Below are 25,111 nucleotides of genomic sequence, written 5' to 3'. Positions count from 1 at the left end.
GGGATATATATAACAATATCTTTGAGTTCTTCTACAGGAACTAAGGCCCCCACCCAGGTGGAGGATGGTAACTTCAGGCTGAGCACAAGATTCCTGGAACATTGCCCTGTTACCTCACCACAAACCAATCAGAAGAAAGTCACACACACCCTGCAGCACTCACCCCAAATTTTGCCTATAAAAATTTTTCCCTGATAATTCTAGTTATTACTTTAAAATGTATATCTCAGAAATAACTAAATTTCAAAAAAAAAAACAAAAACTTTTCCCTGAAAGCCATCAAGTAGTTTGGGGTTTTGAGCACAAGCTACCTGTTCTCCTTGCTTGACCCTGCAATAAACCTTTCTCTGCTCCAAACTCCGTGATGTTTTCATGTGTTTGGTCTCATTGTGTGTTGGACACATTAACTTGCATTTGGCAACAAAGTCCACTCTGGATCCCTTTGCTGGTTGCCCAAACTGGCAACTGAAAAGAAAAAGCACGACTTAATAGTTGAGAGAAATGTTTTATTCAGAACTTTACTGAGGACTATAGACCAGGAGACAGCCTCTCAGATAGCTGTGGAACTCTTCAAACGAAGTAAGGAAAGAGCCAGGATATAAAGGTGTTTTGCTTAAAAGGAAAAAGAAAAAAAATGTAGTCAAACGTCAAGATTACTTCCAATCTCATAAAACAGACATCTCAGGTTAATGATTTTAGTGACTTTCTATGTATGGGAAGATGCAAGAGCCTGTGCTCATTGAAATTATTCCTTTGATATGCATCTTAACTATCGAGGGCCAGTATCTTATTTTGCTCCATCCTGAATTCTCTCAGGGTGCACTGTCGGGGTCAGCTGCAGTGGTGAATAGCTTGATGGTGGGTAATATTTGTTGTTTACTGAAATGGCAGACAACATTCTTTGTCCACGTAATCATTCCAATAATGTCCTTTATAAGTGGTGGATCCAGTCCAGAACCACACTTTTTTTTTGGCTGCATCGGCATGTGGGATCTTTTCATTGCCGTGCGTGGGCTCCAGAGCTCGCAGGCTCAATAGTTGCAGCACGAGGGCTTAGTTGCCCTGTGGCATGTGGGATCTTAGTTCCCCAACCAGGGATCGAACTGTCCCTTGCATTGGAAGGCAGATTCTTAATGACTGGACCACCAGGGAAGTCCCCAGAACCACACATTGGATTTAGTTGCTAAATCTCTGTAGTGTCTTCAATTGGGAACAGCCCTCAGTCTTTCCTGGCCTTGCTTGACCTTGATATTTTTGAAGATTTCAGGATAGTTTCTTTATAGAATGTCCTTAATTTGAGTTTTTCTGGTATTTCCTCATGATTAGGTTGTATAACCTGAATTTAATCATAAGGAAATATCAGACATAGACGCACCAAAGCCCCATCCCAGCTCTGCTTGTGCCCCCGCCCCCTTCACCTGAGAGCGGGGCGTGGGGGTCCCAGAACAGGAGGTGTGGTGGGCAACCTGCTTACGAGTCTGCCTTGAACCTTAGTTGTGCGTGCTCAGCGGCACATGGGACTAGGGCAGGTTTCTCCCCTGCCCTTCAGGTATCCAGTGTCATTGGGAAGATGTGACCACACGCTGTGTACAGAGAGTAAGGCAGCACCTCAGCACACAAGCTACAGGTTGAGGTGCCATGAGTGCCCTGGGAGTGTTTCCTGAAAACTGGGTTCGGTAGGTGTCAAATCAAAACGCACAACCAAGCCAAAGCACAGGAGAAGGAAGGGTTTATTACTGGCAGCAAGTAAGAACACCAGGGAATCCTTCCCAAAGCAGTGTCTCCTAAAACAGCAAAACTGGGGAAATTTCAAGCTAAGGGTACATGCATATTCATGAAAAGCCTTGGGTGGTCGACAGAGTCCGAGCTTTAGTTGAAGTCAGGAGGGTCAGAAAAGGTCAACATCATTCCTCAGGTTCCAGTTGATCTGGTGGTTGAGAACTTCAGGCTAATCTTTACTACTGAAATAGAACCGGGAGTCTTTACAACTGATATGTTATCTTTGCTATTGTTACTTTTCTTGCCTGATAACAGTCATTTGTTTCTGCATTAAAAAAAATATTTTTATTGAAGTATAGTTGATTTACAATGTTGTGTTAGTTTCAGGTGTACAGCAAAGTGATTCAGTTTAATATCTGTCCATCTCTATCTATAACTATCATCTATTATCTATCTATCTATCTAATCTATCTATCTCTTCCTTTTCAGATTCCTTTCCATTGTAGGTTATTAAATGTCTCTGCATTCTTTTGTTTCCTGACGATTATTAATTACTGAGACCTGCTCAAGGGCAGGCATAGTGGTCAGGCTTAGATCACAGGATGGCTTAGGCCAAAAATGGCTTCTCTTATGTCAAGAAAGCCATGCCTGCTTCTTTCTCCAGGGACCCCCCTACCCTATCTGGTTACAGGAAGACTGGGGCAAGAGGACAGACTCCACGTGTTTTCTCATCCATTAGATATCTATGGAGCCCCTACTATGTGCCAACTCTGTGTAATGAACAGAGCAGACATAACCCCTCCCTGCCCTCGTGGAGTTAACATTCCAGTGGGCGGGGGCCAGGGAAGACAGACAGAGAAGTATGTCAGGCTTTCCTGAAGAAGGGGAGAGGTGGTCAATCATTTATTGAGAGCACCCTATGACCGAGGCTCTTTGCTAGCTCCCTGCTTGGTGACAGGGCCTGCTATTGCCAGGATGGCCAGAGCGGGGCTGGGGATGGGATGGGGCAGGTCTTTGGAAGGGCAGGGCCAGGTGTAGGAACCCAGATCCCTGCAAAGGTGCCGTTGGAGGCAGTGTGGAAGGAAAGGCCAGGGCTCTGACTCTGCTACCTGCCCTCCTACCTGAGTTCCATCCCCTTCATCTTAGGCACCTGGCTGGACAGTATTCAGAGGATTCCTGTCAGCCTCTAGACTTGCCCTGCATGAAGCAGCTGGTGGCCTTTGTGTATCATCTCAACCCGGCCAACTCGGACCTGGAGTGCTGTGCCCAACTTGTCCAGAGCCAGCTCCAGTGCCAGCTGTAACACCAAATCCACAGCTAGAGATGGCTCTGGCACCAGCTCCAGCTGTAGACGTATAGCCAGAGCCAACTCTAGAGCTAGAACAAGCTCCAATACCAGCTCTAGAGCTAGAGTCAGCTGCAATGTCAGCTCCAAAGCTAGAGCCTGCACCAGCTCCAGGACAAGAATCGGCCCTAGCACCCGTCCTAGTTCTAGCTCCAGAGCTAAAAACAGCTGTGGCACCTACCCCAACACCAGCTCTAGAGCTAGAGCCAGTGCCAGCTCCAGAGCAAGACGCATTACCAGCTCTAGCACCTGCCCCCAACTAGAGCCATATTGAGTGTCAGCTCCAGAGCTAGAGCATCTCCTGCACCAGAGCCAGAGCCAGAACCAGCTCTAGGACTAGAGCCAGCTCCAGAGCTATAGCCAGTACCAGCACTAGCTCTAGCACAAGGTCCAGAGACAGAGCCAATGATAGAGCCATTGGCATATCCAGAGCCAGCGCCAGCTCCAGCCCCAGCTCTAATAGCAAAGCCAGAGCTAGGGCCAGCTATAGGGCCAGAGCTAGTTCAGAGGTACAGCCAATTCCTAGACCAGCTCTCACACCAGTTGTGGGGCCACATCCAGCTGTAGCTCCAGCTCCAGCACCAGTGTCAGTTACAGATGTAGAGCCAGTGCTGGCTGCCAGCTCTAACACCAGAGCCAAAGCTAGAACCAGCTCTAAGGTCCCCATTAGCTAATTGAGCATATTTAAGACAGTTGATTTAAAGCCTTTGTCTAGAAAGTCCAATGTTTGGGCATCCTCAGGGATGGTTTCTGTCCATTTTTTCCCCTTTGAATGGACCACAATCCTGTTTCTTTGTATGATTTTTGTTGTTGTTGTTGAAAACTGAACATTTGAATATTATAATATGGTAACTCTGGAAATCAGTTTCTCTCCCTTCCCCAGAGTTTACTGTTTTTGATTATCGCAAACTGCAGTCATCTGTTTGATAACTTTCCCAAACTATTTTTGTAAAGACTGTCATCCTTGTCATGTGCGTTCATTTGAAGTCTCTGTTCAACTAGCATTTTCACAGCGATTTCCTTGAATACCAGGAGCTAAAAGGAAACAAACACCCCATCTCTTCCAGTCTTTACAGACTGCTCTTTTCCGGCCACTCCTTTAGCACTTAGCCAGGCAGTTTAAAACTCTGCCTTAGCCTTTATTTCCCGCTTGAACCAAGCCCAGTGACCTGCCCGAGGTGAAAGCTTAGGGTCTTCTCAGGTCTTTTCCAAACATGCATCCTGTCCTAGCCATGCATGTGGCTTTCTAAATTCTCTAGTACACAGGGTCACTTTAGAATACCCCAATTTCCCAAAGAGACTCCCCAGTATCTCTTCCCAGGCTTTAGGTGGTCCTATTGTATGTCTTAAGCATAATCTTTGCTTCAGGTGGCTGCAGGATTTTGTTCACCTTACAAAGGTTGTTTGTTTTTTGTTTTTGTTTTTTGGTGTTTGGGGTTTTTTTTGGCCATGCCACACAGCATGTGGGATCTTAGTTCCCTGACCAGGGACAGAACCCACGCCCCCTGCAGCGGAAGCACGGAATCTTAACAACTGGACTGCCAGTGAGTCCCCCACCTTACAAAGTTTTTGAGCAATGCCTACTATTTTTCTGCCCTGAGTGAGTTCCAAGTCAGGCAAGACAGAGAAGAGCACCTGTCAGTCTTTCTAGCCCCTGATAGGTTAGAACAAACAGCAATTTGTGAATAAGGTCTGCTCTGCGTTCTCTGGAACCAGGGACTGGGGTCCCATACTGAGAACATGGGCTGCTTTCTTCAAGACTGCCACCAAGCTGGTGAAGAGACGAGGCAAGGCAAGTAAAAACACCACACAGCTTTCCTACCTACCATATGGAAGTTGTCTTGATGCAGTCTTCGCTATAAATCTATGACTGTTGTCCAGTTCATACAAAGTTGGTTCTGCCAGTTTCTGCTTGTTTTTCAACGTTCCTTTTGAGGGATGGGTGTTTGGAACTGCCTGCTTCGCTATTTTGCTCTCTCCTGCTAGTGTCCTTTGATGCACAAAAGTTTTAATTTGATGAAGTCCGATGTATCCATTTTTCTTGTCGCTTGTGCTTTTGGCATCATATTTAAGAAACCATTGTCAAATTCAAGAAGTTCTGCCCTATGTTTTCTTCTAAGAGTGGTTTAGTTTAGCTATAAAATTTAGTTCTTTGATCCATTTTTAGTCAATTTTTGTATCTGGTGTGTGAGGTAAGGGTCCACTTGCATTCTTTTGCATATAGATTTCAAGTTTTCCAGCACTATTTGTTGAAGACACTATCCCCACTGAATGGTCCTGGCACCCTTGACAAAAATCAGTTGACTTAGATATATGGGTTTATTTCTGGAATCTCAATTCTATTCCACAGAACTTTATGTTAGTCTATTTTTATGCTAGTACTACTACACTGTTTTGATTACTGACTTTGAAGTAAATTTTGAAATCTGGAAGTGTGAGTCCTTCACCTTTGTTCTTCTTTTTCAAGACTGTTTTGCCTATTTGTGATCCCTTGTAATTCCATACAAATTATAGGATCAGGTTTTCAATTTCTGCAAAAAAAAAAAAAGCCATTGGAATTTTGATAGGGGTTACATTTAATCTGTGAACCAGTATTTCGTTAGGAAATACTGCCATTTTATCAACATTAAGTCTTCCAGTGACTTCCCTGGTGGTCCAGTGGTAAAGAATCTGCTTTCCAATGCAGGGGACGTGGGTTCGATCTGTGGTCTGGGGAACTAAGACTAAGACCCCACATGCCGTGGGGCAACTAAGCCCACACGCCACAACTACTGAGCTCACGCACCTCAATAAGAGAGCCCGCGTGCTGTAAACTACACAGCCCATGCGCTCTGGAGCCCAAGCACAACTGGAGAGAAAAAAAGAAAAAAACCCTGCACACCACAACTAGAGAGAAACCTGCACACGGACATAGCCAAATAAATAAATAAAATATTAAAAAAATAAATACATAAATAAAGAAGTCTGCAAAATATCTAAAATAAAGTTTTCCAATCCATGAACATGGGATGTCTATTTATTTAGGTCTTTAATTTCTTTCAGCAATGTTTTGTATTTTCAGAGTATAAGTCTTGCACTGCCTGGGTGAATTTTATTCTTTCTGATGTTATTGTAAATATTGATAGAATTGTTTTCTTAATTCCTTTTTGCTTTGTCTATTGCTAGTATATAGAAATACAATTGATTTTTGCATGTATCCTGCACCTTTGTTGACTTTGTTATACTTTGTGTTTTTTGTCTTTTTTCTTTAGGATTTTCTAGATACATGATCATGTCTTCTGCAAATAGTTTTATTTCCTCCTTTCCAATTTTGATGCCTTTTCTTTTTCTTGACTAACTGCTCTGGCCAGAACCTCCAGTACAATGTTGAATAAAATTTGTAAAAGCAGTCATCCTTGTCTTGTTCCTGATCTTAGTGGGAAAGCTTTCAGTCTTTTACCGAGTATGATGTAGGATTTTTTATATGTCTTTTTAGAAAATTTCTTTTTAGAAAATTCCCTTTCCTTCTAGCCTGTTTATTGAGTGCTTTTATCATAAAAGGGGGTTGGATTTTATCAAATACTTTTTCTGCACCAATAGAGGTGATCATGTGGCTTCTCCCCTTCATTCTACTGTGGTGTTTTATGTTGATTTTCATATGAACTACCCTTGCATTCCTGGGCTAAATCTCACTTGATCATGATGTATAATGCTTTCAATATACTGCTGGATTTTGTCCACTAGTATTTTGTTGAGAATATTTACATCTATATTCATAAAGGGTATTTGTCTTCAGTTTTCTTGTGATGTCTTTATATGGCTTTGGTGCAGGGCAATGATGACCTAATAGAATGAGTTAGGAAGTGTTCCCTCTGCTTCTATTTTCTGGAATATTTTGAGAAGGATTGATATGAAACATTCTTTAAATGTTTGGTAGAATTCACTAGTGAAGCCACCTGGCCCTCAGATTATTGGGGAGGGAGGGAGGATTATTGGCTGGGAGGTTTTTGATTACTGATTCAATCACTGTTATAGAACCATTCAGATTTTGTTTCTCCTTGAGTCAGTCTTGGTAGTTTGTGCGCTTCCAGGAATGCATGGGAACAAGGCTCTCAGCTGGACCAGCTTGGCCCATCTCTGATGACAGAGGCCAATGGGCTCGAGGAGAGGGATGGGAGTGCAGCCTTGCAGGCCCAGTATTTTGGACTTTAATGCAGGGCACAGCTAATTTGCATTTTTAAGGTCCTTCAGGCTGCTTTGTGGAGGATGTGGGGGGTTGGGAGAAGCAGCAGGGAGACCAGGGACAAGGCTGCCACAGTTGTCTGGGTGGACTTGGTGGTGGCCTCGGGGGAGGGCAGAGGTGGGCTTCAGATATATTTTGGAAGCAGAACCCATGGGATGTAGTGATGGATTGGATATGGGGAAGGAGGTCCGGAGGGTCTCAGGTCTCTAGCCTGAGCTCAGGGTGGACAGTGGAAGTGTCATTCCCTGAGATGGGCAAGATGAATGCAGCAGGTGGGGACGGTTCAGAGGCTGAGGAGTTCTGTTTTGAACTTGAGATTCCTAAGCAAGTCATTTCAGGTCCTGGAGCTCAGACTCTTCAAGTGGGGTAAAAAGGAAAGAAAAGGAAGCATCTTCCTTGCAGGGTTCTTAAGAGAATGTGGCAGGAGCTGGGCTTCCCTTAAGCATGCAAGCTCTGTACAAATCTCTCCGCCAGTTCAAGACTGAGACTTGCCTTTGTTTCCCCCTTCACTCCCTCGTGGGCTGGCAGTTCTGGGCCTGGGGTCAGGGTCTGATAGCATGTTAGGTAAGTCTCTGCCCTGTCTTTGGATTTTCCCAGGGAAACCTTCCCCAGAGGCATCTGACCCTCAGAACCCTTAACTACTTACAGATGGGCAAATCCACTGGCCAGTTGTCCAGCCTCACCCTGCCAGAGGCTTGAGGACAGTGTTCCCCAGCACATGTCCCCTGCCTGATGCCTGTCCACACTTTACCCTACTTCCTGGTAGGACAGTCTCTGCAGCTCCCCAGTCCAGGGCTCCCTTTCAGCTGGCTTGTTCTCCAGGCACCAGTTCTCCTGACAACTCCCTGTGCCTCCAGGGGTTCCTTCCTGGCCCAGGGTTTAGCCCAGGGCCACCCATCATTCTGACACCTAGACAGGATGTCAGAAGGAAATAGCACCAACAAGACAATGTTTCTGGAAAGGCAGTCTTTACAGAGGGCAGCTGGCATTGCTCTTCTTTGGCTTCCTGGGAGACTGTCCTGGATGCAGAACACAGAGCACAGCTCCCTGTGGGCTGTGGCAGAACAGAGACTAGTTTGTTATTCTCCACCCCAGAATGACTGGGGTGGTACACAAGTTGATATGGTAGGTAAGCGGACACTTGATGGAGATAACAAAAGGTTGCTTTTCTGCCCTGTCCCATGGCTCCAGGACTCCTCAGAAGAGTGATGAGAGGGATATAAGGACAACATTTCTATGTATCATCCACGTGGGTCTGTGTAGATTCCTGGGTGGCAGAACAAGACTTAAGTTTGGGAAATTATTTGCCTCGCTTATTTTAAAACACTTAAAATGAACATTTTGGTCCTTGTCATCCACTGAGGACACATAACCTGACTTCTCCTCATGCAGGTTTGTATCGATTCACCTAAAACTCTCGAGTAGCCACCATCTCTGAGATGAATGATGGATAAGGGTACAGTCTGCCTCTAAGAACAGCCTTCTCTTGGCAGAGTTTCTGCAAGGGAGGACACTGAGTATTTGAGTATTAAGAACAGAAACAGCACTGGGAACATGTTTGAGGCAGAGGAAATGGCAAGTGCAAAGACTCTGAGTTAGGAACAAACTTGGTCTCTATAATAATCTGCAGCAGCAGCACTTGTGAAAAAGGCTTAGGAGTTGAAGGAGCTTGTGAGTCTGAAGCAAGTCAGTGAGGCAATGCTATCACCAAAAAGGCTGAGGGGAGCTTCAGCTATATTGATGAAAGTACAGAAATTAAGCCAGAGAGGGAGTCTTTCCATACCCGAACCCCACAATTTAAAACATGCCCAAGGGGTGGGAGTCAGGGGGATCCTGAGGGAGATACGTTTCCCCTTGGCCTAAGGAAGAGCTTTCCTCAGAGGGGTCTGAGGATGGATGGCCCCCAATGCTAGAGGTGTCTGAACAGAGGCCAGAAGAGCACCTGGCAGGATATGGTTGGGAGATTCAAGTATGGGAAGGCTCGTGAAGCAGATGCCGACCTTGACGGTCCCTTTCAGCCCCATGAGAAGGGCTGCCACGAGGCTTCCCGATGCTGACATCCTGTAGGTCCCTAAGGACGCTTCACCGGAGACTGGACACACCATCAGACCTGGTCAGGTGCCCACCCCAGAGTTCTCTCAGCTCGGCACCTGGACACACTGCTTTAGCAACCGTATGGGGCAGAGCTGAGAATAGGCTTGAGGCCTCCATGCCAGCCACACCATGGAGGGAGGGGGTTAGACATGTTATCCAGGGCAACATCTCCCCAAGTCTGGAGCTCCACCCCGCATCTAGGATCATTTTCAGTGGTATCAAGAGACATTAAAGAACCTCGTCTTAGAGAGAGAAAATCACTTCCCTTGCGGTTCCCATTCCATTTCCCCAAATCTATTAAGAAGATTCTCAGTTGGGTGCTAGTATGTCTAACTCCTCTGTAACACCCCTAACCTCCCTTTGTACAGAGAGCCAGCCTCAGGTGTAGAGTCTTTGCAGGTGCAGTACACAGCTGCCATTTCATAACATTATTTGTATTAATTTTTACAGTTACTTTCTATTTATATCAAGTGTAAACTTTCCTTTAAAAATGCATTTAGGGGGTTTCTCTGCTGACGCAGTGGTTAAGAATCTGCCTGCCAATGCAGGGGACATGGGCTCGAGCCATGGTCCAGGGAAGATCCCACATACAACGGAGCACTAAACCCGTGAGCCACAACTACTGAAGCCCGCGTACCTAGAGCCCATGCTCCGCAACAAGAGAAGCCACTACAGTGAGACGCCCGCGCACCACAACGAAGAGTAGCCCCGGCTCACCACAACTAGAGAAAGCTCACGCACAGCAACGAAGACCCAACGCAGCCAAAAATAAATTAATTAATAAATTTATATTTAAAAAAATGCATTTAAGTAATGAATTAACTTAAAAATATTACAGGATTTATTTTCATCTGGGTTAAGAAAAGCTGAAGGGCCCTCGAGGTTAGTGGCTGAGGGACAACTGGCAATGGGTAAGTGGGAGATGCCAGTGAAGAACCTACGGGCAGAAGGTTCCAGCACAGTGGAGAGTGCTGCTCCCACCCCCCCAGGCTCTCAAAGACAAGCCCGGAGAGTCAATTAAGAAGATTATCTTAGGGACTTCCTTGGCGGTCCAGTGGTTAAGACTCCATGCTTTCACTGCAGGGGGCACGGGTTTGATCCCTGGTTGGGGAACTAAGATCTCACATCCTGCATGGATCCCGCATCCCGCATGGTGTGGCCAAAAAAAAAAAAAAAAAAAAAAAAAAAGATCATCTTATGATGAAGAAGAAAGAAAAAAGGGGAAAGCTGCAAGTTTAAAAACATGTTTCTCTTTTCTTTTAAAAAAAGTTATAAAATTTAAATAGTTGATTAAAGTTAAAAATCTACTGTTGCAAAATTGATGTATTCTAAAAGATTCCTGGATCTCTTGACTCCAAGTCCGATACACTCTCCATTTTGACCCTGCATTTCTTATAGATCCCACACTTTCAGGTTTTCTTTAGAAAACACGATCTGAGGTCATATATGAAGTAATCAGCACGTCAAGTGTACGAAGTTCTGGCTGAGGCAGCAGGAGGCACCCTGGCAGGATGAGGGTCCTGCGGAGGGCCACACGTGGGCTGAGTCCACTGCTGCTGGTGCTACCCACACGGGACCTGTGAGGCAAACCTGGAGCTCCTTCCTTGCCCCATCAGTCTTCCTGGTCTCTCCTGGGGACTCGACCTCCTGGGCTTGGCTCTCCTGCCAGTGGCCAGCCTTAGCTTCATTCCACTTTGATTCTGGTCAGCTCCCACCTTCCTTCTCCACAGAGTTTCAGAACCAAGGAGTGAAACTACAAGAGACCACCACCACGCGGAGATCAGGCTGCCCCGGCTGTGACAGATTCCCTGCCCTCTCTGCCATCCCCACTCTCCATTTTGAGGGGGCTCTGGCCCCGGCCAGGCCCAGCCTTGGCATTCTTTCTCCTCCTCAGGCCATCCTGCGGGCACAGGTACCTTCTCAAGGCTGCGCCGATGGCCCACGCTGACGAACGTCATGCCCAGCTGCTGGCCGATGCGGTAGAGCTCGCTCTCCACCTCCTCGGTCAGGGCACTGGTGGCTTCATCAAGCACTGAGGACAGAACTCAGTGGGAAGAGATGAAGTCTTGCCCCAGACCCACCTCTGCCGCTCCTCCAACCCACACCCACCTTCGCTGGGACCTGGTGGGAGGCTGAAAGCTGTTCTGGCTTACAGGGGCCCTGCCTTAGGGAGAGCGTGGGCCAGAGGAGCGGAGGGCTAGGCTCCATCTGGGAAGCCTTCTGTCAGCTGCAAGACAAAATCCCTCAGCTTCCTACCCTATCCCTAATCCACCAGCCACTGCCTAGGACCACTCAATCCAGGGAATCCTAGTTCCCCCAAGGATGTCAGTGCTTAGAAAAGTTCACACCTCTGCCAGGCACAGCAGAGGGATGCCCATTCACTGATGGCAGAGCCTGATGGCCATAACATGAGAAGCCCTCTCAAGGCTGGCTCCAGCTGCCGCACTGGCACAGAGGTTAAGAACTGGCAGTTCAACATATACCTGAGGATGCCAAGCACTGCTACCTCATGGGCAGAGCCCTGCCATCCTCTCCTGCAGGGACAGAGATACCTGGCCAGGCACAGGTGTGCTCTCCTACCCATACCAATGCCTCTCCAGGTGCACACGAACACACGCTGCTATACCTGTGAGCGCAAACGTTGCCTGGCTAGCATGTGTACCTACAGGGCGAACCTCACCTGCATACTTCGGCTGCAGGTAGAAGAGCCGGGCAAAGGAGAGCCTCTGCATCTCTCCTGGGGACAGAACATCATACCTGAGAAAGGGGAACGAGAGAGGCCCACTGGAGGAAGGAGGCTGTAGCTTGGCTTTTGCACAGAATGGTCTGGGCAGGAAGAGGCTCCCAGCGCAGACAGGCTGCCCCAGGACGGATGGATGTCACCCCCCTTTCCACCACAGCCCCGCTGCCTACACAAGGCAAGGCCAAAATTCTGTACCACGGACATGAACCAGGTCCCCAGCAGCCCAGCAAACCCCTAGAATTTGGGGTCAGAAGTCACTTCATCCCTTGCCCAGGCCTCTGGGACCCACTGTCTTTGGGGGAGCTGGCTCTGGAGCACCCCAACCTCCTTCTTACCAGTTCCAATCGACCTGCTGGTCCAGACCCTCTGTCCTTGCCACCAAGCTGGACTGTAACACACCCAGAGAAAACGATGTCCGTAAAAGGGCCCATCCCTGCTTCCTGCTATCCTGAGGACCTCCTCAGTCCCACCACACACACCCGAGACACAGCTACCCCTGGACGCGTACCACAGTGGGGCTGGGGGAGCAGTCCGTCAGCCACACTGTTGAGACTTGCTGGAATGTGGTGACCAGAAAAAGCAGGCTGATGTAGTCTTATTATTGTTTTAAAATTTGCTAGAGAGTGGACGCTGCTTGTTGCCTGTACCTGGCCAACAGCTCCCACTGCCGATTTATACACCCATCACCCTGCCCAAGGCTCAGACTTCCAGTCCTGGGGCAGGGACAGTAGGGCCAACTCCGCTGGGCCTGCACCTGTGGTCAGTGCCACCAGGTGGGCTTGGATCTCAGGGTCCCTGCCCTCACTCACCAGGCCTGCCAACTCCAGGAACCTCATGATCCTCTCATCATCAGCAGAACCTGCAAAACACAGAAGCCTTCAAGAAGTCAGCTCCTCTGTGTAGCCAGAATAGATGGGGCACATCATGGCCGGGGGCCCCAGAATGTGGGCCAAGGCTCTGAAGCGACAGGTTACAGCACTTAATAAACACGGGAAGGACCCAGTGAAGGAAGTAATCCCTTCCTTTCCTCCAGTGGTGTCTCTCCACCGGAGGGGGAGACAGAACAAGATGAGGTCAGGGTACAGACCCCCGAATAGTAAACAGTCAAAGGAGGAGGTGGAGGGGACCCCACCTGAAACCAGCAGCCTGGCTGGGGCCTCTTCCAAAAGGTACAGGTGAGGCCACAGTCAGACAGAGAAGAGACGGTGGGATGGGAGGTTGCGTCCTCAAGAGGCTCAGCTCACCTGAGTCCGGGTAGATCTCCTTCAAGGGATATATCACCTGATAAAAGAAGAAACCACATGGGCCTAGGGCAAGGGTCAAGGAGAGGTGGGGCTGCACACAGCTATCCTCCCTCAGAAACAGCCCCAGGAGCTGCCAGAGGCCAGGCTCCTCTCCACCCGAGGAGAGCAAGGAGCGTCCTGGCTGAGGGTCCGGTGGGAGAGGCGGGGCTGGCAGACAGCAGGGCAGGGCCCCCAGAATCCAAGCTGGTGTTCAACAAACACATGTGATATTTGGCTTACGGCCTCCACAGGTTAACCTGCTCCCAGAAGTTGCTCTGAGTACATGGCCTAATCCACAGAAGTGAATAAAAAGTCCTTAGAGCCAGGGAGTTCCTGGGCTTGGTTCATTTTATACCCCACCTGCTGTCCCATAGCTCTCCAGGGCTGAGACCTGTCCCACCACCAGGGTCCAGGTTGGGGGGAAGGGGTGGGAGGAGTGGGCCCCGGCTAACCTGCTCCCGAAGGGTCCCGTCAGTGAAGAATGGCTTTTGTGGCAGGAACAGCACCCCGTGGGGTCCAAAGTCCATCAGCATCTGCACTGAGCCTACAGAAAGCACCATTTTAAGATCTCCCAGAAAGGTAATTGCCCCTCACTCTGATTTCCCAACAAGAGGCTTGATTCTCACACACATACCCCCCCTCAGGCCAAGGCTGGCTCAGAGCAGGGAAGGCTGGCTCTCACCCGCTGTGCTCGCCCAGAGGCCACCCAGAACCCGGAGCAAGGAGGTCTTGCCGGTGCCCGTGTTGCCTGTGATAAGCAAGCTCTGCCCCTCAGAGATCTTCAGGCTCAGATCTTTGATTAAGGGTTTGTTAGAGGAGGGGGCGGAGATGCAGACCCGCTCAAGAAGAAAAGCTGTATCTGTTCGCTCTGTTGCTGGCCATCCTGGAGTCCTAGGGTGCAAGAAGCGAAGAGATGTTGGGAAGATAAGCAGTGTCAGTAGTGCTGGGGGCAGGGGGGTAGTTCTTTCCCCATGGGGGCATCGCCTCTGGACTGGAGGGTTGCCATGGGCTGAACTGTGGCCTCAAAAATCACATACTGAAGTCCCAACGCCTAGTACCTCAGAAGGTAACTGCATTTGGAGACAGGGTCTTTAAAGAGGTGATTACATTAAAACGAGGCCTTTAGGGTAGGGCCCCAATCCAGTATGACTGGTGTCCTTTTAAGAAGAGGGAGAGACACCAGGGGCGCACACGCATAGAGAAAAGGCCATGTAAGGACACTGTGAGAAAGCGGCCATCTGCAAGCCAAGGAGCAAGTCCTCAGGAGAAATCAACCCTGCTGACACCTTGATCTTGGACTTCTAACCTGTAGAACTATGAGAAAATAAACTTCTGCTCTTTAAGCCGCCCAGTTTATGGTACTCTGTCATGGCAGCCGTAGCAAACTGATAGAGATGGACTGGGTACCTGCTCTGCGGCAGGCTGGGCAAAGTCCTGCCCATGACAGATCTTAATCAGTCTTATCAGCCATGAACCACAGCTATTATCCCCACTGGGCAGATGAGGAAACTGAGTCAGGTGGCTGAGTAACCTGCTCAGGGGCACAGAGCTGCATCTGTCCAATTCTAATGTTTGTGGCATTACATGCATTTTCACGGCATCACCGTGTGACTGATATAAGAATGGGAGTGCAAATACTAACACAGTTTTGGAGTTTCTGGCTCTCCACGGATGCCCATCTCCCCCACAGAAAAGCATCTCCCGTTCCCCACAGTCCCTGCACCACCAGCCCCCCGCCCCCTCCACCTCTGGGCTCAGAGCTGCATGAAGCTTTAATTCTGAACAGAGGCAACAGTTAAGGCATTAGCTCCTAAGAAGACAGTTGAGTGTAGACCCTGAAATTCAGCCTGTTTCCATTTTTGAAAGTTTACTCTGTGGCCTCCAACCAAACACTTTCTATGAACTATGATATCGAATCCCCACAACAACCCTAAGACGAAGGTTCCATTAACGTCTTCTTTATAGAGACGAAGAAACTGAGACACAGAGCAGTTAAGTAGTTTGCTCAAGAAAAGTGAGGACATGAACAAATCCTTGGTGCACAGAAAGGTCAGAAACATCACGGAGCCTGCAAAGATACAATAAAGACACCTCTGGGCCTGAGTGGGGACAAAGAATAGACATGCCCCAAGGAAGGGGACTGGCGGCAGGGCTCAGCGAGGAGGAGGGAGTAAAGGAAGAGGAGGGATACAATTCAGATTTTTGTTTTGTTAACTCAGGCCCAGGCTGATTGTACTTTGTTTCCATCAGCTGGGGGATGGTGTAAATAAACACAGATGCCAGAACAGCAACATTGATGGTGAACATTTACAACGTGCCTGGCATAAGACAGAGCTCAGTTGCTCTGCCTAACTCTGCTGCCCAGCTGGGAATGGGCTGGGCTCCAGGGTGCTTCCAGTGCCTGCATTCTCCACCACCAGGCTGCACCGCCAGCCCAGTGCTCACCTGGCCAAGTCCCACTCGCTCTCGTCCAGGATCTCCCCATCCCGTGACTTCAGGGTCATGTCCAGCAGGGTCTCCTGAAGTTCCCCGATCCTGGGCGAGAAGTGAAAACCTGAGGAGGGTCTGGGCGCCCAGGTGAAGGCGTTACTCCTTTTTCTCTCTCATGCCCACTAGTATATGGTGAGCTTTTCTGCTCCTGTTTTCACTCTGCTACTTCTCCCTGAGGTACACGCTTTGCTCAGGACCTAGAGGGGCCGGACACAGCCTCACCTGTGTGTGTAGCCTGCCACATCGGAGAGCGTGGTGGAGAGATCGATGAGCCGGGTGAAGCAGCTGATGAGGTACATGCATACAAAGGCGTTCTGGACAGGACAGAGGGCAGCGCGCGCGGGCCTTGACTCCAAGGCCCTGGGTGCTGGGCCAAAGGGCAGGGGGGATGGCATGAGGGGGTCCCCAGAAGGGATTCTCACCTTGCTGACCAGGGTGCTGAGCTCTGTGGGGCTCAGGTCTCTGTAGACGCCACTGAAAATGGGGATTGAGATCACGACGTAACTCAGGATGCTGCCCAGATAGTCAAACATGTTGACGCCGACTGCGGAAGACAGAAAGACCTAGGGTGAGAGACCTGGGAAGCAATCCTGCGCTCCGAGGGGAACGGGAAGCCAAGCATGGTCAAGCTATTCTGGGGATCCTCACTCTCCTGAGGTCACTCCTGGCAAAGGCAAACTGATCAGTGCAGAGAGGGAGGAGGGAGTTGTGGGGAGGGAAGCAGGCTCCCCCCCACCACGGTGGTTCCTGCCTCCCGGGGCTCCCTGCACCTACTGTACAGCCAGAGCTCCTTGGACATCAGCTCCCTCTGGGTCTGAAGGAGTCTCTGCAGCCTGCGGTCTGTCCTCATGTGCTCCACGTGCCCAGCTCTGATGAGAAAGGCCGGGATGTCCACGGGGCCTGGAGAGCCTGAGCCCCCCTCCTCACACTCCCCTTTAGCGACCAAGCCCACCCAAGGGATCTTCCCCTCAGACCCTTTCGGCCACCAGCAGCCAGCCATTGCTTCATTCAGTCAACATGGTATTGTCTGCGGAAACACCATGAACTCTAGACTGGGCAGACCGGATTCAAATCTGGTCTGGCTCTGGCTCTGGCCAGTTACTAGCCGGGTAACACTGACAGGTTATTAAGCCTCTGAGTCTCAGTTTGCTCACCTATACAATGGAGCTTATAATACCTACGTAATAGGCTAGAGTGAGAATTTCTGAATGTAAAGCGCCAAGCACATGAGGGGCTCCCAATAAAAAAGAGCTGCTATTATTAAACAAATATACACGCAGCAGTCACTAGGCGGCAGGCTTGGTGCTAGGTAGCCAGTGAAACAGTTTTGGACAAAAGAGCCCCTGTCCTCGAGGAGCTCCCAGTTCAGGGGGGCAGGCAGACGCGCTGCATTCTTCAGCTGGAACATGGAAAGTGTTACGTAAGCCGTGTGTCTTCAGGGCTATGGAAGCAAATAGGCGTGACCCCTAAGGGAGTCTGGAAAGGCGCCCAGGAGGAGGTGACTTGGAGCTTCAAGGATGGGCAGAAATTCTCCAGGCAGAAAGGTTGGGGGAGGACAGAGGAAACGTTTCAGATTTTGCATGAAGGACAGAGAGGCTGCAGGAAAACACACTCGGAGCTCCAAGCATCAACCTGCTTTCCCCAGGGCCCAAAGCTTCATGAGCAGTGACTGCAGAATCCAAAAAAAACCTAGTGCAGGCCCAGCCCTACCTGGCCCCCACGACCTGCCCCACTCAGAGGTCCCCGGTATCCTTGGTGCCCCCAAGTGGTGGCAGCTACAAACTGCAGCAGAGACGGACAGAAGAGCAAAGTCCCAGGGCTATTAGATCCAGGTGATCCAAGGAGTAACTCCTACTCCTTAAACACAAACCTCTGGGCCCTTACTGTCAATCCAAATACTGAATCCAGAGTACTCATAGGAGGCAGAGTGCAGGGACCTACCCTGGCCCCGGGGGAAGGAATGGGGTTTCACAATGCTGCTGTCAGGAGACCACTTTGCTCCACTAGGACAGTGTCTGTGGCGAGCAGGTCTTCTGAGCTGAGAGGCTCCATTCCCTCCCACGCTACAGAGACAACCGATCAGCCTTGGATGTCAGGCACTGGCAGAAAGCCATTTTACAGACAGAAAAGCAGAGGCAGAGGCAATGCCTCAGTCATTAGTAAGATGATGAAGCATTCACTCATTTCATTCTTAGAACAAATTTAGGCCCCATGCTCGGCCACGAAAAGGAAGAACCAGTTTCAGAAGCAAATCCAGGGACCTAAGGATGAGGCAGACGAGGACAGTGAGAGATAAGGGGAGAGGGTCACAGCCAAGTGTGAGGACGCCTGGCCCCTGGCCTTGGTGATGGTGGGAGGGTTGTCTACTTCTCCACCATCTCCACTGTCAGCTCTGACAAGGCAGAAGGGGAACCGTCCCCACTAGACTCACCTGAAAAAAGCAGCAGGCTCAGCATTCACCCGGATCTGCATGTGCTTGAACCTGGGAAGACCAAAGGCAAATGAGTGCTGACAGTGGGCAGGACTGGCCCGTCTCCTTTCAGAGTCCTGGATCGAGAAGACCTCCAAGCAAAGAGGAGCCTGGCTCCACTCCAAGACTGTGGCTGCCTCAGCCCGACCCTTCCCTGGCCTGTCACAGGGTGGAAATTCCAGGCCCGGGAGGGATGGCAGGAGACCTGCAGACGCGGCAGCCCCCTGCCTCTCCAAAGAGGACAGGTGCAGGCCTGCCACAGCTCCTCTTCTTCCCAGGCCCGGGTCTGAAGGAGGAGGCCAAGAAGCACAGAGTAGGGGCTGGACCCATCGGCTGACCAGAATAAGGGTGGCTGGAACAGAAGCATGTGAGAAGGCCAAGGGGTGATGGTGATGGTGATGATGATGATGATGATGATGATGATGGTGGCCAACCAGTCACCGTTCTCAGTGCTTCTCATGTATGATCTCATTAATCCTCTTACGATTCTGTCAGCACCATCCCCATTTTACAGATGGGAAAACTGAAATTGAGAGAGGTTAAAGACCCCGCCCAAGACCATACGGCTAGTGACTGGCCTAACTGGGATTTAAACTTAGGCAGCCTTTCTCCAGATCCCATTCCCTAACCATTATGCCTGGCCCAGAAACCTCAAGCAAGGGAGACACACCTGAAATCCCCCTCCAGCTTCTCCTGCTGCACCAGTTTTGCCACAATGGGACCCATCAACATCTTGTTCACCACGGTTCCCAGAATGAAATATCCAAAGATGCTCACAGGCCCGAGCCAGCCGGTGCTGAAAGGCAGAGAGAGGGAGGGTGTGGGGAGCGACATATCCCCACAGGCCTCTGCTCTGACTCCTGCCCCCTTTTGGGCAGCCCCCTGTCCCATCTCAGAGCCCTGTGCGGCTTCTGCTCCTGTGCGGGGGCATCTGGTACCTTGACACTGACACACCACAGGGCCACAGGGAGGGCAGGGGCCCAAGCATGCAAGACAGGAAGACTTCCTGGGGTGCAGGTGGGACGGAGGGAAGACCAGCGTCTCGTGGACCCTGACCAGGGAGAGCTGACTCCCGCCCAATGTGTGAGTGAGGGACTCTGGGGAACCACCAGGCAGGGGAGGAGGAAGGGCTCTGGCAGGAAGAGAGCCTTCACCTCTGGAAGCACTGATAGGTGTAGTAGATGAGGGTGAAGGGGGAGACGATCAGCTTGCTGGCCACGCTGCTGAGCTGCCGGCAGAACCGCTCCACGTCCTGGCTGATGCGCTGGTCCCTGGAGCCAATGACACAGAGTGACTAGGCCCAGGGAGCTGGGCTTGAGGGTTGAGAGAGCTAAGGCACTTCCAGGCTACCTCTTATTCTGACCTTGCCTTTCAGTGCTGTCAGCAATGACCCCGTGGGAAGGTGGACCCAGACAAGGGCTCGTTTCCTAGAGGCAACGAGACCCGTAGGACTTTCGAACAGGGTTCTGAAGAGCTGCTTCCTATGGTGCCTCAGTCTACCCCTCAGAAAAAATGGCAACTGAAAGGTCCAGCACACAAGGGTTCTGAGCCAGCTTTGAGCAGAGCCAAAGAAAAACCCGAGGGTAGAGGGTCCGAGTTTCCGGATGATCAGGAAAGCTACATCATTTACCTCACTCCTCCCAACCTCTCTCTCACGAGCCTGAGCCTGCCCCCATTTCGCTATCTGGCTGTGGAAGTTTTGTACAGGTTGAGCCATAGAGAAGAGGCCTAGGGACTTCCTTGGTGGTCCAGTGGTTAAGACTCTGTTCTCCCAATGCAGGGGGAACGGGTTTGATCCCTGGTTGGGAGCTAAGATCCCACATGCCTGGTGCGGCCAAGGGAAAAAAAAAAATGTGGAGAAGAGGCCTAGAAGAGAAGATTAAGAAGCAGCAGCAGCCTCCCAAGAGTCTTTGCTGCAAAGCCCCACTTGAGCTGAGGAGAGGTTGCATCAGGCAACAAAGTGCTTGGGACGGTGCGAAGCGGGGAGGGAATGAGGGTGAAGAGAGACCCCACGTGTCCCATCCCACCACCAAGGCCACAACGACTCCTATTCCCAGTGAGACGTGAGCTTTGGCAAGTCACTTGCATTCTCTGGGCTTCAGCTGCCTCACCTGTAAGGGAACCTGGGGCTTAGTGAACCTAAGAGAGGTGATAGAATGGTGACTGGAATCCCAGACTGAGTCCTAGACAGCAGTCGTTTTTTACTGCTGAAAACTGGAGCGCTGCTCTTCTAGCTTTTTCTAGCAAGGACACTGTCTTCAGAGGGTGCCTTATCTGGAAGCCCAGGATGTGAAGTGGACAAAAGGGAGCTGCTCTTGGCCTCTTCCTTTTAGCTCCCTGACCTCAGCCCTGCAGCCTCTCCAGGGTCCTCTGCAGGGCACCCTTCCCCCTCGGCTCTGGGCAGCAACATTTGCAGATAATGGTGGATGACCTCATGGGGTCTGCCGCAGGGGGTCTCCAGGGCTGTGTCAGCCCAGGTGGACGAACCACGCAGAGGGTAGCAAGGACTGAGGGGGGGTGCCTACGGGTTATCGATGTCATCCCGCAGCACGTTGAGGGTGTAGTACACGCGGCCCCGGAAGTAGAGGCGGTGGAGGTGCTCGGTGAGGTCCTTCCTCCAGCTCACATACAGCAGGTTGCAGGTGAACTGGTCAAAGCTCTTCAGCTGTGCAGCGGGGGAGACAAGGGGAAGGGAGAGATGCAAGTCTCTTTCTACCAAGTCTCAGCTCCAAGCTCAGGCTGGCGGAAAGCCTCTGCTGACCAGTCCCAGCCCATTCGGCTGTCCACTCAGCACTTGAGCCTGTTAGAGCGTCAGGTCATGGGATTCATCCCTTCCTCATTCACTCATGTGTTTACTGACTGCACCAAATATTGAAGGGCTTCCCAAAGGCAAGGCCTTCTAGCCTCCTCTGCGGGGTATTGTCTTACATCTCCAGAGCACATGAGCTTCTGGAGACTGGGAACAATATCTTCTATTCCACTTATGTTCTTACTTTTCTGTCCCCCAAAACTTGGCACAGGGTTTGAATCCATAGGTGCCTCCTGACCGAAGACCCATCAAAAGTGCCAAAGTGTGATGAGAAGTGGCTTCCCCGAGAAAACAGGTAGTGCAGCCTGACAGAGAGCATTAGGCTCGAGTCCTAAAAGAGTCCTGACGCTCATCATTCCGTTTATGGCGCCCCTGTACACTAAGCACGAGGGAAGTAACAACGAGCTCACAGTCTAGTGAGGGCACAGACAATCACATGGGTGTAAGGACTGTTAGAGCAGAGCTGAACTCAAAGGATCAGGAGTCGAAGGGGCAGAGTTTGGTGGAGGAAACATGAAGGACAAGTTGAGGAGGACTTGAAGGAGGTGACAGCGGAGGGAATCGTGAAAACTGAGCAGGTGTTAAGCAAGTGAAAAAGGGGTGGGGGAAGGAGGCCATTTTGCAAGAGAGCAGCAGGTGCAAAGGCTGGGAGATGTGACAAGTGCCAGGCTCAGGCACAGCCCCGGCCCCCCCAGAGGACAGCAGCAGCTCTGGCTGCTGAGCCCGGTTTTCAAGTGCTCTGAACTCCCTGAAGCAAGAGTTCTGGGAATGGAAGGGACAAGGATCATTTCCACCAAATGCTGGATTAAACCAGAATTCTGTGGCCAAGCCTAGGAGCTCGTAACACTCTGGGAATTGGTCCCATGTGGGCCAACAGCAAGATCAATGCCCTGCCTAGAGTTTTGACCCCATGTTCCCAGAAGAGGGAGGGAACACACATCCACAGCTCGGTTCCTGCTTCCCGGTGGCTAAGTCCACTGGGCGCTGGAGAGGAAGAGAGACACAGGCAGACGACCTTACCATGGAGTTGAGGACGATGAGCACAACAGCCAGGAACGTCAGGGTCTTAAACCCATTTAAATCTTTGTTTCCTAGGACCCCAAAGTACTGACTGGGAATCAAGCCAACCCGGTAGATCACCAGTTGTTCTGGGGGGAAGGAGAGGAGTCAGGAATCAGTGATGAGGGGTGAGAAAAGACAGAGGGAGGCTTCCTCTCAAGTCCTTGCCTCATCAACACCCCACAGAAGGAAAAGGACCTCAAACCAGGGCTGTCCTCCCCCCCACCGGCCTGGGCTCATTCACTCACCCAGTAGGGCCACACACAAAAGAGTCAGGAACATCAAGGCATTCTGTGATGACCAAGAGGGAAACAAAACCTTCTGTATCTGCAGGAACCGCTCGAAGAATTGCAGATCTAACCTGGGCCTGAAGAAGAGAAGCAGGAGAAGCAGAGTCCTAAAAGGACAACGGAGCCTTAGAGAGCAGTTACCAAGCTTATCTACAGCTGTTGGTGGGCAGGGCGCAGGCCATGCAGAAAGAACGGTTTACGAATGCTGAAGATGGTAGGAGGGAAACAGACCAGGGGATAAAAAGGAATTTAAGTTGATAAATGCTATGAAAAGTTATTTACTAAAAATCTATAGCTAAATTAATAAAGAAACTTTAGCCACATCCTCTTTTTTGGTCACAAACAAGACAAGGAAGCCCACTACATCAAGGATTTTAAGATCCTGGCTAAAGCAATAAAGAAAATAAAAGAAATGAGGTAAAAGGAATGAAAGAAGAGATTAAATTGTCATTATTTTCAGATGATGTGATCATTTACATAGGAAACACAGCAAAGCTATAGACAAAATGTTAGTGGGACTTCCCTGGTGGTCCAGTGGCTAAGACTCCACGCTCCCAATGCTGGGGGCCTGGGTTCAATTCCTGGTCGGGGAACTAGATCCCACAGGCATGCCGCAACTAAAGACCCCGCACGCTGCAATAAGGAACCCGCACACAGCAATGAAGATCCTGCATGCCTCAACTAAGACCCAGCACAGCCAAAATAAATATTATTTTTTAAATAGACAAAACGTCAGAAATAAAAGGAGTCCAGCAATGTTGCTAGATACAGGGTTAACACACAAGTATCAATAACCAACAATAACCAACTAGCAAATATAAAGAAAATAAGATGTCATTTACAGAAGAAAAGCACAGAAAAACCATAAAATATCCAGAAATCAACTTTATAAAAGAATGTATAAGACATTTTGGAGGAAAACCCGAAAACTCTATTATAGGATGTGAAAGAAGAATTAAATAGAAAGACTTCATTTCTAATAGAAGTCTGTAACTGCAATGCAATACCAGTCAAAACCAGGAGTTCTTTAAGGAACTGTATATGGAAATATAAAGGTCCATGAATAGGTCAGGACAACTGTGAGGAACAGGAAAGGAGGAGGAAGAAACCCACCTAAACCATCAGGTTATTAAGACATATCATATTACAGGGTTGGAGTAATAACAAAGTGTGGTATGAATACAGGAACAAAAAGACCATGGAACAGAAAGACCAAAAAGAAGAAAATTCACCTATGTTTACGTGGGCACATAATAGAGATCATATCACAAGAAAGGGCATATTAAACACACACTATATGCCAAACCCACACTACGTGCCCAGTACTGTTCCACACATTTTATGTGTATTAATTCATTTAATAATCACAACCCTAAAGATGAGGAACTGAGGGTAAAAAGGTTAAGTAACTTGCCTTGTCACCCACCTGGTAAGTGGCAGCCTTAGGGTTTGAACACAGGCAGCCTGGCTCTGTGCTCTTAACTATGCTATACAGCTTCTCTAATTTTTAATTATTAATTAATTTGTCATTAATTGAAGACGGTAGAGGAAAATTTAGGTCATTACCTCAAACTATGTATAAAAATAAACTTTAAAAACTCCAAATGGATTAAAAATCTACATGTGAAAAGTAACATTACTTAGTTAATAGAATGTAGAAATATCTTAATGAAAATATAATGGAAGGTATTTCTCAAATAAGACCCCCAAACCACAAACTATAATGCAGGAAAACTAACAGATTTAACTTAGAATTAAGTATTTTTGTTCAACATAGTGCCACAGATTAAAAGACTTGGAGAAGTTACTTGCAGAGTGGAAAATAAACAAGGTAATAAAATCTAGTCCATATAAGTAATGCCTGCATCAGGAAGACAGGAAATCCATAGAAAGTGGGAAAAGGATATAAATAAGGGGAAACCCAAATGCTTAACAGAGGAAAATTAACACAATGGGACACCACCTTACACTAATCAGGTCGATAAACATTAGAAAACCAAACAATACCAAACATTGGGCGGCGGGGTGGGGTGTCGGTCCTTAAGAAGAAACTGGAACCTTTAAGCAATGCAGTTGAGAAGTTGGGTGTGACCATTCCAGAGAACAAATGTAGCAGAATTAAGTGACCTAGCATCCTACCCTGGGATGGATACTCCAAAGATCACCCATATCCACAAAGGAGGCAAGTGGTACTTAAAAACTGGAAGCAATCTAATTGTCCGTCACTAGGGTAATGTATACGTAAACTGGGGTCTAACGCACTTAGGTAGCACCATGCAGCACTCAGAAGTGAAAACTAGATTATTATACCATGGATGATCTCAAAAACACCATGTTGAGTAAAAAGTTAAAAAAAAAATCACAGTATGTTATGAGGGCGGAAGGTGCTCCTTCCCCACACAGCCCCGAGTAGGACGCCCCGAGGCCCGGTCCTCCTCCCCAGCCGCCGTACTCACCGGGCGCTAGCCCGGGGCGCGGGCCCCCGGACCGCCATGACCCGGAATCCGACCGACGCGGGAGCCCGGTAGCCCCCGGGTCCGCTCAGGGTAGAGTCCGATGAACTCGCTGCCGCCGAAGAGGGGAGGGG

The 25,111-nt window shown here is 49.4% G+C and overlaps 1 protein-coding gene across 7 annotated transcripts; it reads right to left on the bottom strand.

The window, feature by feature from the left end:
- Positions 1-489: 489 nt before the first annotated feature.
- On the bottom strand, positions 490-25,111 carry ABCD4 (ATP binding cassette subfamily D member 4). Of its 7 annotated transcripts, none has more exons than XM_060004200.1 (19): positions 24,981-25,105; positions 22,483-22,631; positions 22,196-22,323; positions 20,892-21,031; positions 19,521-19,637; positions 19,037-19,162; positions 18,328-18,378; positions 16,671-16,765; positions 16,319-16,440; positions 16,119-16,210; positions 15,852-15,941; positions 14,089-14,297; positions 13,859-13,950; positions 13,368-13,404; positions 12,933-12,982; positions 12,459-12,511; positions 12,061-12,137; positions 11,297-11,412; positions 490-612 (listed from the first exon to the last, which is right to left on the bottom strand). In XM_060004200.1, the coding sequence occupies exons 1-19, from the start codon at positions 25,016-25,018 to the stop codon at positions 571-573; spliced, it is 1,824 nt and encodes a 607-aa protein (XP_059860183.1). In that variant the 5' UTR covers positions 25,019-25,105; the 3' UTR covers positions 490-570. The 7 variants fall into 7 exon arrangements, with proteins under 7 accessions (XP_059860183.1, XP_059860185.1, XP_059860186.1 ...); XM_060004199.1 differs by lacking the exon at positions 490-612 and adding an exon at positions 9,298-11,133; XM_060004201.2 differs by lacking the exon at positions 490-612 and adding an exon at positions 9,305-11,133 and having other exon boundaries at positions 22,483-22,601.

Source organism: Delphinus delphis, chromosome 2 (genome assembly GCF_949987515.2).
Source record: "Delphinus delphis chromosome 2, mDelDel1.2, whole genome shotgun sequence".
Taxonomy (NCBI): domain Eukaryota; kingdom Metazoa; phylum Chordata; class Mammalia; order Artiodactyla; family Delphinidae; genus Delphinus; species Delphinus delphis.
Note: the sequence above shows the minus strand (reverse complement) of the source record. Positions and strands in the feature narration are given on the sequence as shown.